The following is a 14,558-nucleotide window of genomic DNA, read 5'->3' as shown; positions in this document are numbered from 1 at the left end:
TTTAAGAAACTAGTTTGAAGCTATGCTGTTTCCTGGACTTTTCACAAAAGGTGGTGGAAGTGAGTGATGGTGATGTATATAGTTTTTATTTTGTTTTGTTTTTTAAGGAAATCTTTGACGTCTATTTGCTTACATTTGATTTCTTTTGTAATATGTAGAATGCAGAATAATGCATAATTTGGATGGTTCTGATTAATTGGTGTCTTAAGAAAAGTAGAAAAGGGGTTCTCTGACTTAAAGACAGGGAGTAGTTTATTTCCTTATGCTTTTATTACTTTACTTTTACTACTTTATTACATGGCCTGATGATGTTTTGATGGGCCCTGCTACAAATGAAGAGTGAAATATTCACTGAGTCCCTTAGACCTCTTCATTTATTAATACTCAGCTACGATAGTGCTCATGTTTTTAAGAAACATGCCACGTTCAAACTTGAATATGTTCTTCACAGTCTCAATGGATTCTTCATCCAGTGGAGGTTTCCTCTGGCTTCCAAGCTGGAGAAATTTATTAATTGTGGGGATGTGGCTGATTCTGGCCTTGAATTCCTAAAATGAAAATGCATGAGAGAAAAATATAAAAAAAAAAAAAGGAAAATACAAATTAGGCACATTCTTGCATATGAGGAAAAGTGTTTAAAATTTATATTCCCTACTGCTGGTGGAGGTGGGGCATAAATGGAATTTTTATATCTTTTATAGCGTTGCCAAGTGATGCTACCCTTACAGAAAGCAAGTTAGCAATATTCCTCAAGAACCACAAAAATGTTCATAGGCAGTAACCAAGCGATCCCACTCTAAAAATGGTATCCTAATAATGTAATATAACATGTGAAAAAAATCCATACCTATAAAGATGTGGCAACATTATAAAACCAAACATTCTAAAGCATCCTGGTGTTTAATATAAAAGAAGTCCTTGTTTTTCTTATGCCATAAGCATTTTTTTTCACATTGTTACATAATCTTTGAAAACACAATCTCTTATGTGACTGCATACAGTTCTGTTTAATGGATGTATCATGTATGTAGACATTTCTTGGCTACTGGACACTTGAGTTGTTTATGATCTTCATTATTTAAAATGTTATTCAGAGCACAATTAATGGAATTTATATAATCATGAAAAATTTCAAAAATATATATAACAGACTACATTCTGAAAAATGAGGCTAACAATACCAAAACATTTATAACATATTAATAATATGAAGTGAAAAATGGAAGCTGCATAATTGTTATGACTCAGATTGCAAATATTTTAAGTAAGCATATTTTTAAAAGATTATAAAGGAATCTACCAACCGAGAAAAGGTGTTTAAAACTCAGGCTGAGGAATCAGACATTTGGTGCTGGGTACAATGCATGGCATATGACAAACTTTGTCAATGGTTATGGTTATTGTTTAATAATGGCTGTGTTACGATGATATTGTTTCTTCCCTGTTTTATCTAAAGGAAGGAAGCATCTTTTATTGAGGTTCTACTGCATTACAAGCAAAGCTTTTGTTGACCTAAGTCCTGCAAGGAGCCTGTCTGAGCTCCCCGTGCTGGGCCAGGTTTCCCTCATCTGCTTTCTCATGTCATTTTATGTTTTAATTTACCACCTGATATTGAAGTTACCTTAGTATATCCTTGTTTCTCCCACTAGGTATGTTCCTTGAGATTATCTTTGTATTTCTAGCATAGCTCTTGGCATAAAGAAGTTAGTAGGTTCTTGAATGATGATGAATGACTGAATGAAAGAATAAATGAATGATACACATTCATTCTCTCTGCAGTTCCTAAGAGATTTTTGGATAGCATTACCTGTAGCACAGGGAAGCCTGCAAGGACACTGGGTTTGCATTCTTCAGCCATTAAGATGACTTCAAGGAGCTGTATGTCAGCCCAGCTCAGCCGATTGCCCACAAGAAAATCTTGCCCTTGGTCTCTTAGTGCCTTAATGATAGTTAAGAAGGAGAAGGTAGAGGATTAGGGAAATACTGCACATATAATTTTATTTATTTTTTTTAAACAGATTCTTGCTCTATAACCTGGGCTAGCTAGAGTGCTGTGGCATCAGCCTAGCTCACACACCTCAAACTCCTGGGCTCAACTGATTATCCTGCCTCGGCCTCCAGAGTAGCTGGGACTATAGGCATGCATCACAATGCCCAGCTAATTTTTCTATGTTTTATAGAGACAGGGTCTCACTTTTGCTCGGGCTGGTCTCGAACTCCTGACCTGAAGCGATCCTCCTGCCTCGGCCTCCCAGGGTGCTAGGATTAATTACAGGCATGAGCCACCGCACCCAGCCCATCACATATAATTTAAAGCCAGCTTGATTTGGCAGAAAGCCTTCTAGAAATTAGGTGACCTGGCTCCTAATCTGTTGGTTGCCACTGGCTAGCTGTGAGCTCAAGCAAATCCCATCTCTCTTGGACTTTCAGGGCGAAAGAGGTGGAATAGCTTAAATCTGCTTGATTTATTCTAAACACAGAAAACAGCTTAAATCTCACGTGTCTTTGTCTTCACTCACCTCCCTGCACCTACCCTGTGAACCTTTATAGAACGATTTGACGCCAAGCCCTAGATTGGTGGTTCTTGCAGGGCTGTGAGGATATTCTCTCCTTGCAGCATCTTGGGGCAGTTTTCTTAGGTTTGCTGCTCTTGGGAAGGTACCTTGTTTGCAGGAAGAACGTCATTCTCACAGGGACTCAAACCTCATTTTTATAAGCCACTTTTCTTTGAATACAGCTATAATTTATGGGTCACTTTGAGTCAAAATCGATCAAATACAAAATAAAAGATTGGAGTAGGTGGTCCTAAGGAATATTCTGGGCCTAAAAATTCCTGATGTTATGATACTTGGGCATAGGATCAGGAGTTAGACTTGAGTACAGGTTCCAACTTTTATTAGTTGTATGGTATTAGGCAAGATACTTTGCTTCTTGAAGCTATGGTTGCCTTATCTATAAGTAGGGATAATAATAGCACCTCTTTTGTGAAGTTATTATGAAGATTAAGTCAGGTAATGCATGCAAAATGCATAGCACAGTGCTTGGCACTCAGTAGACGAGAGCCATCATCCTTATCAGCACTGTTGCTAGTGAAGTTGGTACTATTTTCAGGCATGAGAGAAGTTTCTGTACTTCCAGGTATCTTACAACAAAAACTTCAGTCATTAGCAAATAGTGGTGTTGGACATCTATTTTACTGTCAATATTTATTAAATGATAAGATAAAAATCTCTTACATTGTATACTGATTACAAGTGAATATATTTTAAATAACTTTTGAAGGAGACAATATGGAGAAAACCTGGGTGTAGAATATTCACAATTTGATCCAGCTGGAGCGAGGCGACCGAAAACGGATTAAATGTCATTAAGGGAAAAGCACCAACTAGGAAGTTAGTGTATATGTAATCTATGCCAAACACATACGTGTCAAACAATCTGCATTACATGATTAGGCTTCGAGATTATTGATCTTGATAAATGTGCTTAAATACATGTTTTAACTCATTTAATTAGAAGTATTGTTATTCAACCCAGAAAGGGTGGATTAGACCAGCATTACAGGTGAGTTTGGAAAACTCATCTGGCTAATTTTTTTTTTTTTCCAAACCTTAACATTTTTCATTACCCTTTCCTATACTTACACACATATATATGTCTGTGTGTGTGTGTGTGTGTGTGTGTGTGTGTGTGTGTGAATGTATTTTTTTGTTTGTTTTTGGTCTGGCTCTGTTGCCCAGGCTAGAGTGCAGTGGCACCATCATAGCTTGCTTGAGCTGCAAACTCCTGGGCTCAAGGGATCCTCCTGCTTCAGCCTCACGAAAAGCTGGGACTACTTTTTTTTAATTTAATTTAATTTTGTTTTTAATGATGCCCAGGCTAGTCTCGAAATCCTGGCCTCAAACATTCCTCCTGCCTCAGCCTCTCCATTAGCTGGGACTGCAGGTGTGAGCCACCACACCTGGCTGCACTTCCCAATATAATGAGTGCACCTGGAGGTCAAGAGCACTGATAACTAAAGAAGGCATCCAGCCCTGGTGTTAGGGATGGCAGTCTAAGTATTTGCTTAAAGTGCAAGCTTTTCATACATTACTTTTCAGATGTTAAAAATGTGGAGACAAGACAAAGTATTATTTTTAAAACAATTAGACTATTGCAGAGAATTCTGCTAACTTTATAAACTGCCTCAGCCCCAGTACTATCCAGTGTATTTTAGAAATAATACCATCCTCTCCTCCCCCCAGCTCTCCACTTAGTGTGGGATATCCCTCTCTAGGACCCCCCCCCCCGAAAATAAGGCCCTATTTTACTCCAGATTTAAATCAGGTAACTGAGATTCTATAAGCACCAGAATCACAAATAATGCTGAAGTTATGCATGAAATCCCTTAAAAAATGAAATCCAGAAGACTAGGGTGGGAAGAGGGAGAGCAGATTTGCTATGTAATTGCAAGTGAGGGAAGAATTTTAAGCTTTCACAAAGGGTTTGATGTTACCACTAGGGTAACAAAAATCCCCAGGAACCAGCTGGCTTCTACTGGCCAAAAGTAGAACAATTTGAACATAAATAAGAATAACACCTGATGTGGATTGAAACACGTCAAAGATATTTTAAATTGCTGAGTTCATGGTGATACTAAATAATAATAACTAATTAGTCACTGCAGATGAACCAACTCATTCATCTACCAATAAAATGTCTTACCCATTTTTAGTTTAGTTTGTTTTTCTCCCCCTTGATCCAAGTCCTAAAGCAGGGCAGGAGTTTGTTGCTTACCTTCTCGTAGACTGGGAAGAATCTTGTAGTGGCTCTTGTGAGGATGTATTCAAGATTCATCTCCTTCTCTTCAGGCAGAGAGAGTGGAAAGAACATAATCATGTCACTCAGGTCCCGCAAGCCTTCTACATACATGTCAATCCTAGAGAGAGAGTTCCAGATACACGGAACTATCATTTCATGGGCCAAAGAAACATTTAAAGTAGTGCCTCAGTTTCTCCTGCCTAATTGTTAATATCAGGTGTCTCACTGAGGTCTCACTGAGGTTATCAGGTGTTCTGGAACATTTTTCCATGAACTAAAGCCAAGTGTTTCTATTAGTACACTGTTCCTTTGAGATATTAAGAAAGATCAATCTGGGAGATAGAAAAATCGTAGGACCAAAGGTCGTATTTAGCTTTTTTTTTTTTTGAGACAGAGTCTCACTCTGTTGCATGGGCTAGAGTGCCATGGCATCAGTCTAGCTCACAGCAACCTCAAACTCCTGGGCTCAAGCGATCCTTCTGCCTCAGCCTCCCCAGTAGCTGGGATTACAGGCATGTGCCACCATACCCACCTAATTTATATATATATATATATATATATATTTATATTTATATATTTTTTTAGTTGGCCAATTAATTTCTTTCTATTCTTAGTAGAGATGGGATCTTGCTCTTGCTCAGGCTGGTTTCGAACTCCTGACCTTGAGCAATCCACCTGCCTCAGCCTCCCAGATTACAGGCGTGAGCCACTGCGCCTGGCCTTAGCTATTTAAATGTTGTAATAACAGTGAGATCACCCTCTACATGTGATATATGTAGAGGAAGAGGTGACTAAGGACCTTTATACTATCAAAAACATCCCCATCTGGATTGAAGGTTCTCAGTCAGTAGAGCAATTTAATAGGGCACAAAACTTATTCCACAAGTTCCCACTTGCTACCACCCATATCTCTGTGCCAGAATGAATGGAAAGATGGGTTAAAGTTTGACAAGGCGCCACCCAGCTGAGCCCTGTCAACTCAGAACTGTGGAGAGAATATAGAATAGTCTGAGCATTAGGGTTGTTGGATTATGTAGTCAAAAGAGTTTTTAAATACAAAGTTTCTAATACATGCAAGGTTTTATCATAATGCTATACCAATGAAAGCACTGTAATAATTCATTTTCTTTTTCTTTTTTTTTTTTTTTTTTGAGACAGAGTCTCTCTCTGTTGCCCAGGCTAGAGTGAGTGCTGTGGCGTCAGCCTAGCTCACAGCAATCTCAAACTCCTGGGCTCAAGCGATCCTCCTGCCTCAGCCTCCCGAGTAGCTGGGACTACAGGCATGTGCCACCATGCCCGGCTCATTTTTTCTATATATATTAGTTGGCCAATTAATTTCTTTCAATTTATAATAGAGACGCAGTCTCGCTCTCACTTAGGCTGGTTTCAGACTCCTGACCTCCAGCAATCCGCCCACCTCGGCCTCCCAGAGTGCGAGGATTACAGGCGTGAGCCACCGCACCAGCCTCGTTTTCAATTTATAAACATTAGTTCTGTGAAAGATCTACGTAAAAACTGCGTTGCATTTAAAGGTACTAGAGGCCAGATGTGGTGCCTCATGCCTGCAATCTCAGCACTTTGAGAGGAGATGGGAGGAGCACATAAGGCCTGGAGTTCTTTTTGTTTTCCTTTGTTTTTTTGAGACAAAGTCTCACTCTGTTGCCCGGGCTAGAGTGAGTGCCGTGGCGTCAGCCTAGCTCACAGCAACCTCAAACTCCTGGGCTCAAGTGATCCTCCTGCCTCAGCCACCCAAGTAGCTGGGACTACAGGCATGCACCACCATGCCCGGCTAATTTTTTCTATTTTTAGTAGAGATGAGGTCTCACTCTTGCTCAGGCTGTTCTCCAACTCCTGACCTCAAGCAATCCTCCCACCTTGACCTCTCAGAGTGCTAGGGTTACAGGTATGAGCCATCATGTCCGGAGCCATCATGCCAAGGCCAGGAGTTTGAGACCAGCCTGGGCAACCTGGTGAGATTCTATCTCTACACAAAATTTAAAAATTAGCTGGGCTTGGTGAGTACCTGTAGCCCCAGCTACTTGGGAGGCTGAGCTAGGAGGATCACAGTGAGATATGATCATGCTACTGCACTCTAGCCTGGCCATAGAGCAAGACTTTGTCTCAAAAAAATAAATAAAAGAAAGAAAGAAAACCCCAAAAACAAGACAACAATGAACCAGAGCATCTTAGAGAAATAACTATATCTAGGAGGTCTGGAGCAGGAGATGTTCAGAATTAATCAGGATCATCATGGTATATCAGATAATGAGGAAGTTATCAGAGACCACTAGGGTAACATCAAAAATCCCCAGGAACCAGCTGGCTCCTACTGGCCAAAAGTAGAACAATTTGAGCATAAATAAGAATAACACCTGATGTGGATTGAAACACATCAGGTGTTTCAGATATTTATATCTGATACACATCAGATATTTTAAATTGCTGAGTTCATGGTGATACTAAAACAATAATAATAACTAATTAGTCACTGCAGATGAACCAACTCATTTGGGAAAATTGGCAAATGGAAAGAATCGAGCATCAATCCTGTCTTCCCTATAGGAAACCACCTCCAAGTAACCAGACGGAAGATGAAAGGAAGTTTCTCCTTATAGAAATATTTCAGATAATAAAAGCAGAAGAAATGACAGTACTGAACACCAATGGCCACTAATATCATAAAGGATAGACAAGCAGACATTTTATGTCTCCTAACAGAAGAAGACACCAATACCTACAAAGTCTTGCAAAAACTAGTAGAATCTAAATCTGATTAAACCTCTAAACCTAACTAACTTTTAGAGAAGGAGTTCAAATACATAGATACAACCTTTTTTTTTTTTTTTTTTGAGACAGAGTCTCACTTTGTTGTCCAGGCTAGAGTGAGTGCCGTGGCGTCAGCCTAGCTCACAGCAACCTCAAACTCCTGGGCTCAAGCGATCCTCCTGCCTCAGCCTCCCAAGTAGCTGGGACTACAGGCATGCGCCACCATGCCCAACTAATTTTTTTTATATATATCAGTTGGCCAATTAATTTCTTTCTATTTATGGTAGAGACGGGGTCTCGCTCTTGCTCAGGCTGGTTTCAAACTCCTGACCTCGAGCAATCCTACCGCCTCAGCCTCCCAGAGTGCTAGGATTACAGGCGTGAGCCACCTCGACCGGCCTACACAGATACAACCTTGAGAACACCTGTTAATTATTTGGTAATGTCCCACACCTCCCAAAAGCCCTTCCCTGGAATAGGCCAATAAAAGTTGCAAAAATACAGAGACAGAGGAAGATGTTAGACTACACTACAGGGATGCGATCAGCAGAAATGTGTCTGTTAGAAACTAGTAGGAAGCAAGAGAAAACTTACATGGACATTTAAAAATACAAGATCAATTTAAAATTTTTTCTGCATTAAAATGCTTAAAGCTAACTTTCTGAAACTAAATGCATTTTGAAAATAAAATGATGGCTTAAGCAATGAGAAATGTATTTGAAACACATCTCCTTTAGTAAAAATGGATTATTTGTTGTTTACAACAAATAGAGAGCCAAATATATTTAATAGAATCAGAAAATTAAAGAAACTCTGCAGTTGGTCATGAATTGATTTTTTTTCAAAGGTAAATTTTGTGTACGTAGCATTTATTATACTATCCTCTCTCCTTTGATATGTGTTAGATTTTTCTATAATAAAAAGTTAAAAAAAAGCCGGGCGCGGTGGCTCACGCCTGTAATCCTAGCACTCTGGGAGGCTGAGGCGGGCGGATTGCTCGAGGTCAGGAGTTCGAAACCAGCCTGAGCAAGAGCAAGACCCCGTCTCTACTATAAATAGAAAGAAATTAATTGGCCAACTAATGTATATATATATATAAAATTAGCCGGGCATGGTGGCGCATGCCTGTAGTCCCAGCTACTCGGGAGGCTGAGGCAGAAGGATTGCTGGAGCCCAGGAGATTGAGGTTGCTGTGAGCTAGGCTGACGCCACGGCACTCACTCTAGCCTGGGCAACAAGCGAGACTCTGTCTCAAAAAAAAAAAAAAAAAAGTTAAAAAAAAAAAAGAAAATAATTTTCTGTTAAATCTGTTAAGAACTACACTACATATGTCTGCAAACAAGCCTAAAAAGTGTTTTGTTTTGTTTTGTTTTTTAAAGCTTTGTTCTAAGTAAGAAGCAATTGTTGTACCAGGCTTGTTCCTTCAGGTTCCTTCCATATAAGTCATACTTCGCAGCTATGTATCTTAGGATGGCTCTGGTTTCTACCAAATTCATTCCATCAATTTCGACCATGGGCACTCGTTCATACATCAGGGTTCCACCTTCAAATAAGAAAGTTAGATTATTTATTGTCCTTGATAGGCATAATAGTATTTGAAAAGTGACCCAGGGTAACCTAAGGCTAATTATTGTATCATTAGCTTAAATCGATACTGTGGTTCATCCCTTCCAGGTAGGGCTTTTAGAGAAGGAGTTCAAATACGCAGATACAACCTTGAGAACACCTGTCAATTGTTTGGTAATGTCCCACACCTCCCAAAAGCCCGTCCCTGGACTAGGCCAATTAAAGGAAACAACTCAAGAATTCTCAGAGAGAGACAGTCAGTATGTCAGTGAGTCAGTCTGTCTTTCTCCACTCTTGGAGACAGACCTGTTTTGTTTTATATTAAAAAGCTACTCGTGTGAAACTGCTGCCTGCTGTGGTCACTCCATCGCACTGGCCCTGCTTGTGATTTTCTTCCAAGCAAGGAGCCAAAGAACTAGGATAGCAGTTCTCCAGGAGGCTGGACCTGACACTTTGGTTGTGTCTGGTCATTCTTTGGCCAAGAGTACCCCAAGAACTGAGAGCTGACTGCCACACTGACAGTACTGTTTTCTCTAAAGGCACTACAAAATGGGACTATGTAATCAAATAGTATTTATCAGAATATTTTTAGAAATTAGGTAAAAATGGAAATACTTATCCATTCATTCATACAAAAGTATGTAGAGTGCAAGACACAATGTTGAGTACTCTGGAAGATACCAAAAAAATACAGATACAAAAGCCTCCTTTCTGGCCAAAGATTCCCCTTCTCTCGTTTCTTACCCTCCTTTCCTATGGCCCCTTGTTCTACCTCTGACCTCCCACAATGACATCCTCAGTGTTAACCTGGCTTCCGGATGGGACCTTCTCCTCTACCCCACGTGATCTGCCCAATTGCTTTCCTGAAGTCATAAGGCTCTGCTTAAAACCTTTCCATCACTCCATGTTGCTTATAAGAGAATAAGCATGAATATTTAATCTCCACCTGCAATTCAAAGCACTCCTTGACATTTGCCTGCCTGTAGCTTCTACACATTGCTCTCACCACTCTCCTGGTGAGACTTTCATTCCCTTCTCCCCATCGGATAATAGCTCTCTGCTTTGAGCTTACTTTTACAATCTTCTAAAAAATCCTTGCATTAAAACACAAACTCTAGAGAGCAGTGGTTTAATTAAAAAGAAAGGACGCGCTCTTCTCTCTCTCTCTCTCTCTCTCTCTCTCTCTCTCTCTCTCTCTCTCTCTCTCTCTCTCTCTCTCTCTCTCTCTCCCTCTCCATCTCGATCTCTGCCTCAGAAGGGCAGCAGCAAGGCTGGCCCTGCATTTTTCCCATTTAACACCAAGAGTTGAGCTAATTCCCCTCTCCATTGTCTCAGGATCCAACAGGGAGACAGAACCACACCAGTTACTTTAGCAGACAAAATTTAATATAAAAGAATTAACTAGGTCCTGGAGAACTGAAAGGCAACAAAGGGCAATGTACCATGTTTCCCCAAAAATAAGACAGGGTCTTATATTTATTTTTACTCAAGAAGACACCCTAGGGCTTATTTTCAGGGGATGTGTTTTTTTTTTGTTTTTTTAAGTACGGTACAACAATCTACATTTATTCAAATATAGTTAAGTCATCTTCTTCTGGAACATCATCATAACTCTCCAAACCCAGAATTCCATCCTGAATTTCTTGCGATTCTATTTCCTTTAGAACCATTGGCCCCAATCTCTCATGACGAGGAATAGAGCTCTCATGGGGCAGATGAGAAGGGCTGCTCGTCTTCTTTACCGCTCTGTGACAAATGCATGGGTTGTGCAGATGCGCCGTGTAGCCACGCCCATCACTAGGTCTTATTTTCGGGGTAGGCCTTCTATTGCGCAAACACTTAGAAATCCTGCCAGGACTTATTTTATGGGTAGGTCTTATTTTCAGGGAAACACGGTAGTACCATGAATGCGGCAGCTACAGAAAGTAGGTATTACCCCTAGGGCTGCAGAAACAAAGGGAGGGGCTAGAATTACTACAATTTAGAAGCTTGGAGGCGGGGATCCTCCTAGTTGCAAGATCCAAGTGCTCCTTCCTCATGTAGAGAGAAGATATTGGTAGATACAGTTTACATAATTTTCACTGCTCCAATTTAGAATATGAGAGAGAAAGGGAGAGAGAGAGAATGAGCCTTTCAAGTAATGGAGAGACCAATTTATCTCTTTGGTCTAGTGGGACATCATGAGTAACAACACTTTTATCTCACCTTGGATTAATTTCTCAAATTCTTCACGTGTTTCAAAAAGTTTTTCTTCAAACTAAGCAAAGAAAGAAAGAATATAAGAATATGTTGCTGTTGACACTTTTATTGTTATTACTGTTGATATCATGGGAAAGAGTTAATATCATGGGAAAGTGTTTAAAATAGAAGTAAAAGGCCTAACCACCAATTCAACCAACATTTGAAGTAGTTATTGAACCTGTGCCATCTGTTTCTGGGTCTTCATAAAACTAAGGACGTTTTTATATAAAACCAAAGCAAAGAGTTTATTGAATCCAGTTGATTGAGTAATGTCTATCGCCTACTGTTTTGCAGATATAGCAGGCCAGGTGAACTTGTTGGGCCACAATTTGAATTCAGACTACTTCCCTTAACTGGCTCAGACAAGCTGCAGACAAGTGTGATATATCATAGTCAGTACCTGCGAGACTGTTCTATACTTTTAAAGAAAATCATTATGTTTCTTAATACTCTTGAGATAAGTGGAGTTAAATGAAGGCCACAGTTAGCTGATAAGAATAAAATGAGAAGAAGCTGTGAAGTAGACTGAGTCTCTTTCTCTTTTCCTTCCTTCCCTCCATCCCTCCTTCCTTCCCTCCTTCATTCCTTCCCTCCCTCGTTCTTTCCCACATCTTCCTCCTTTTCTTTATTGATCATTAAAGAACTTTATTTGCACCACCTTGGATGAGCTTAGTATCAACAACCTATTACCACAGTATTTGGGCTCCTGTTTGAAAAAACTAATTCACTCACAGCCCAACATTTAAAGAGCGTGTGGCGGCCGGGCGCGGTGGCTCATGCCTGTAATCCTAGCACTCTGGGAGGCCAAGGTGGGCGGATAGCCCAAGGTCAGGGGTTCAAAACCAGCCTTGAGCGAGACTCCCATCTCTACCAAAAATAGAAAGAAATTAATTGGCCAACTAAAAATATATATACCAAAAAAATTAGCCGGGCATGGTGGCGCATGCCTGTAGTCCCAGCTACTCGGGAGGCTGAGGCAGGAGGATCGCTTGAGCCCAGGAGATTAAGGTTGCTGTGAGCGAGGCTGACGCTACAGCACTCACTCTAGCCTGGGCAATAAAGTGAGACTCTGTCTCAAAAATAAATAAATAAAGACCATGTGATAAAAAGTGCCTTTTGTTTAGGAATTCTATAAAGAGTTTTCTGCAGCTTTTCCCTAAGTGAGTGCTCAAGGACCCCAAGACAAAAATACCACGAATAAACCCGGCATCTTACCTCTGCCCCGGCGGCTGCCAGGAGCCACCGGATGGACTCCATTCTGCCTCTTCCGTTAAAGTAGTGAAGCTTGGGCTTTTCCGCCATGCTTAAGGGTTCCTGGAAATCCACTGAGAGAGGCTGACTGAGACTCTTCTGCACAGAGAAAGAGAAATATGAGCTTACAGAGCAGCACAAGGCTGACCAGAAAGCTGTACTGCCGTCGTCACTCTTGCCCAAGTCAAAGCCACCCCTCTGCACCCAGGTCACCTGCATTCTGTGTTCTGCTTTCTCACACATGCAGTTTATCCTCAAAAATTGGTGTTCTAAACTAGACAGAAGGGATTCGAGAGGAAGACACTGCCCAGCTTTTATTCCCCTGGCAAGTGGCAAACTTTTAGCATTCCCTCCTCCTGTCAAGACAAGCCCAGCTTAGAGAAATAGGGTGAACTCTATTCCAAATTAATCTTAATATTTTAATTATGGCATCTTCCAAAGCCCATGATCAGCATTCAAGAGGATTTTCGATGACGCATTTGGGACTTAAAGCAAAAGTGCAGAGTTAGGCAAAGTGTGCCTTTTCCTACTTTCTTTTTTCTTTGAAAAAGAAAATGTCCTTTTAGAAACATAGAAACATGCTCATTTTGAAGAAGTTAAGATAGGAGAGAAATATAGAAATTAAATACCACCATAACTGCTCTGAGACAGCCTATGAGGCTTGTGGGGTCTGAGGGCAGGCTTGGTGGGGTGACAGACAGGCAGCTTGAGGGACCTGCAGAGGGAGTCCAGGAAAGCAAGCAGGGTGGTGGAGAGGGCTTGGTGGCTTTAGGAGTAGGAGTGTCATCATAGTACAAGTGGAAGCTGGTTTATTTTGCAGCGTATCAACAGGCCCACTTTCAAAACCAGCACTTCTGTACGTTGAGAGCTCAGCAAAATCAATGAAGGAAAAAGGATAGATTGAGAATGTCACTATTTTGGAAGACAGAATGAAAGAAAAGGTGATCTAGGCCAGTGGTTTTTCAGCCCTATCCACTGCCTATTAGAATCATCTGCGGCACCACACACACACACACACACACACACACACACACACACACACACAACAGAGACAGCCTGGATCTTGTCCCAAAATTCTGATTTAATTGATCTGGAACAGGATCCTGGTAGCAGTGTCTTTTGAAATCTCCCCAGCTAATCAAATGTGCAGTCATGATTGAGAACCACTGGTCTAGATGATGGTTAACAATAGCCATTGAAATCAGTAATGGGGATTTCTATAATGGAAAGATCAGGCTAGTGACCCTAAGCTTCGAGCATCACTAAAAGTGGGAGAGCTAGACACGAGGGTCCTTCTGCTGTGATACAACAGAAAGTATGCAGCAATGCCTAGGAAGAATTCTCGCCAAAATAGTTAACCTAGAATCCAATCAAGCCTCTAGATACTAGTTTATGGGAAATACAGGAAACAAAGGAACACTTCAGGGATGCATAGCAAAATCAGCAAAATTTGCAAGGTGGAACTCAGCAGGCTTGCTGTTCAGAGTGGCCCCTGACCGGCATGTAAGGATCACCTGCGTGGTTGTCAGAAAGGCAGAACTTCAGCCCCAACCCCAGACCTACAGAATCAGAATCTGTATTCTAAGAGCTCCAAAAATTTATATGCACATTCAAGTTGGGGAAGCACTGTTTTCTGGGTCTAGTGACTAATACATTTCAAAGGACTTTCTACTTTTCCATTTCTATAATAAGACTTTTTTTTGGTTTGTTTTTTTGTTTTCTTTTTGTTTTTTGTTTTTTTTTGAGACAGAGTCTCACTTTGTTGCCCAGGCTAGAGTGAGTGCCGTGGCGTCAGCCTAGCTCACAGCAACCTCAAACTCCTGGGGTCAAGCGATCCTCCTGCCTCAGCCTCCCGAGTAGCTGGGACTACAGGCATGCACCACCAGGCCCGGCTAATTTTTTCTATATATATTAGTTGGCCAATTCATTTCTTT

General features: G+C 40.8%; 1 protein-coding gene across 1 annotated transcript; it reads right to left on the bottom strand.

The window, feature by feature from the left end:
- Positions 1-30: 30 nt before the first annotated feature.
- On the bottom strand, positions 31-12,941 carry LOC105869168 (glutathione S-transferase-like). The gene is made up of 7 exons (XM_020287143.2): positions 12,838-12,941; positions 12,589-12,723; positions 11,338-11,389; positions 8,977-9,109; positions 4,777-4,918; positions 1,808-1,939; positions 31-548 (listed from the first exon to the last, which is right to left on the bottom strand). Exons 1-7 carry the CDS (start codon positions 12,865-12,867, stop codon positions 378-380), a joined length of 795 nt encoding a protein of 264 aa, XP_020142732.2. The 5' UTR covers positions 12,868-12,941; the 3' UTR covers positions 31-377.
- Positions 12,942-14,558: the final 1,617 nt, after the last annotated feature.

Source organism: Microcebus murinus, chromosome 5, assembly GCF_040939455.1.
Source record: "Microcebus murinus isolate Inina chromosome 5, M.murinus_Inina_mat1.0, whole genome shotgun sequence".
Taxonomy (NCBI): Eukaryota; Metazoa; Chordata; class Mammalia; order Primates; family Cheirogaleidae; genus Microcebus; species Microcebus murinus.
Note: the sequence above shows the minus strand (reverse complement) of the source record. Positions and strands in the feature narration are given on the sequence as shown.

Coding starts and splice junctions, on each gene's coding strand:
- LOC105869168 (XM_020287143.2), bottom strand. CDS start 12,867: ATGTGTGAGAAAGCAGAACACAGAATGCAG. Junction 4,919..8,976: donor AACCTGAAGGAACAAGCCTG/GTACAACAATTG, acceptor CTCTCTCTCTAG/GATTGACATGTATGTAGAAG. Junction 1,940..4,776: donor TCTTCCCAGTCTACGAGAAG/GTAAGCAACAAA, acceptor ACTATCATTAAG/GCACTAAGAGACCAAGGGCA.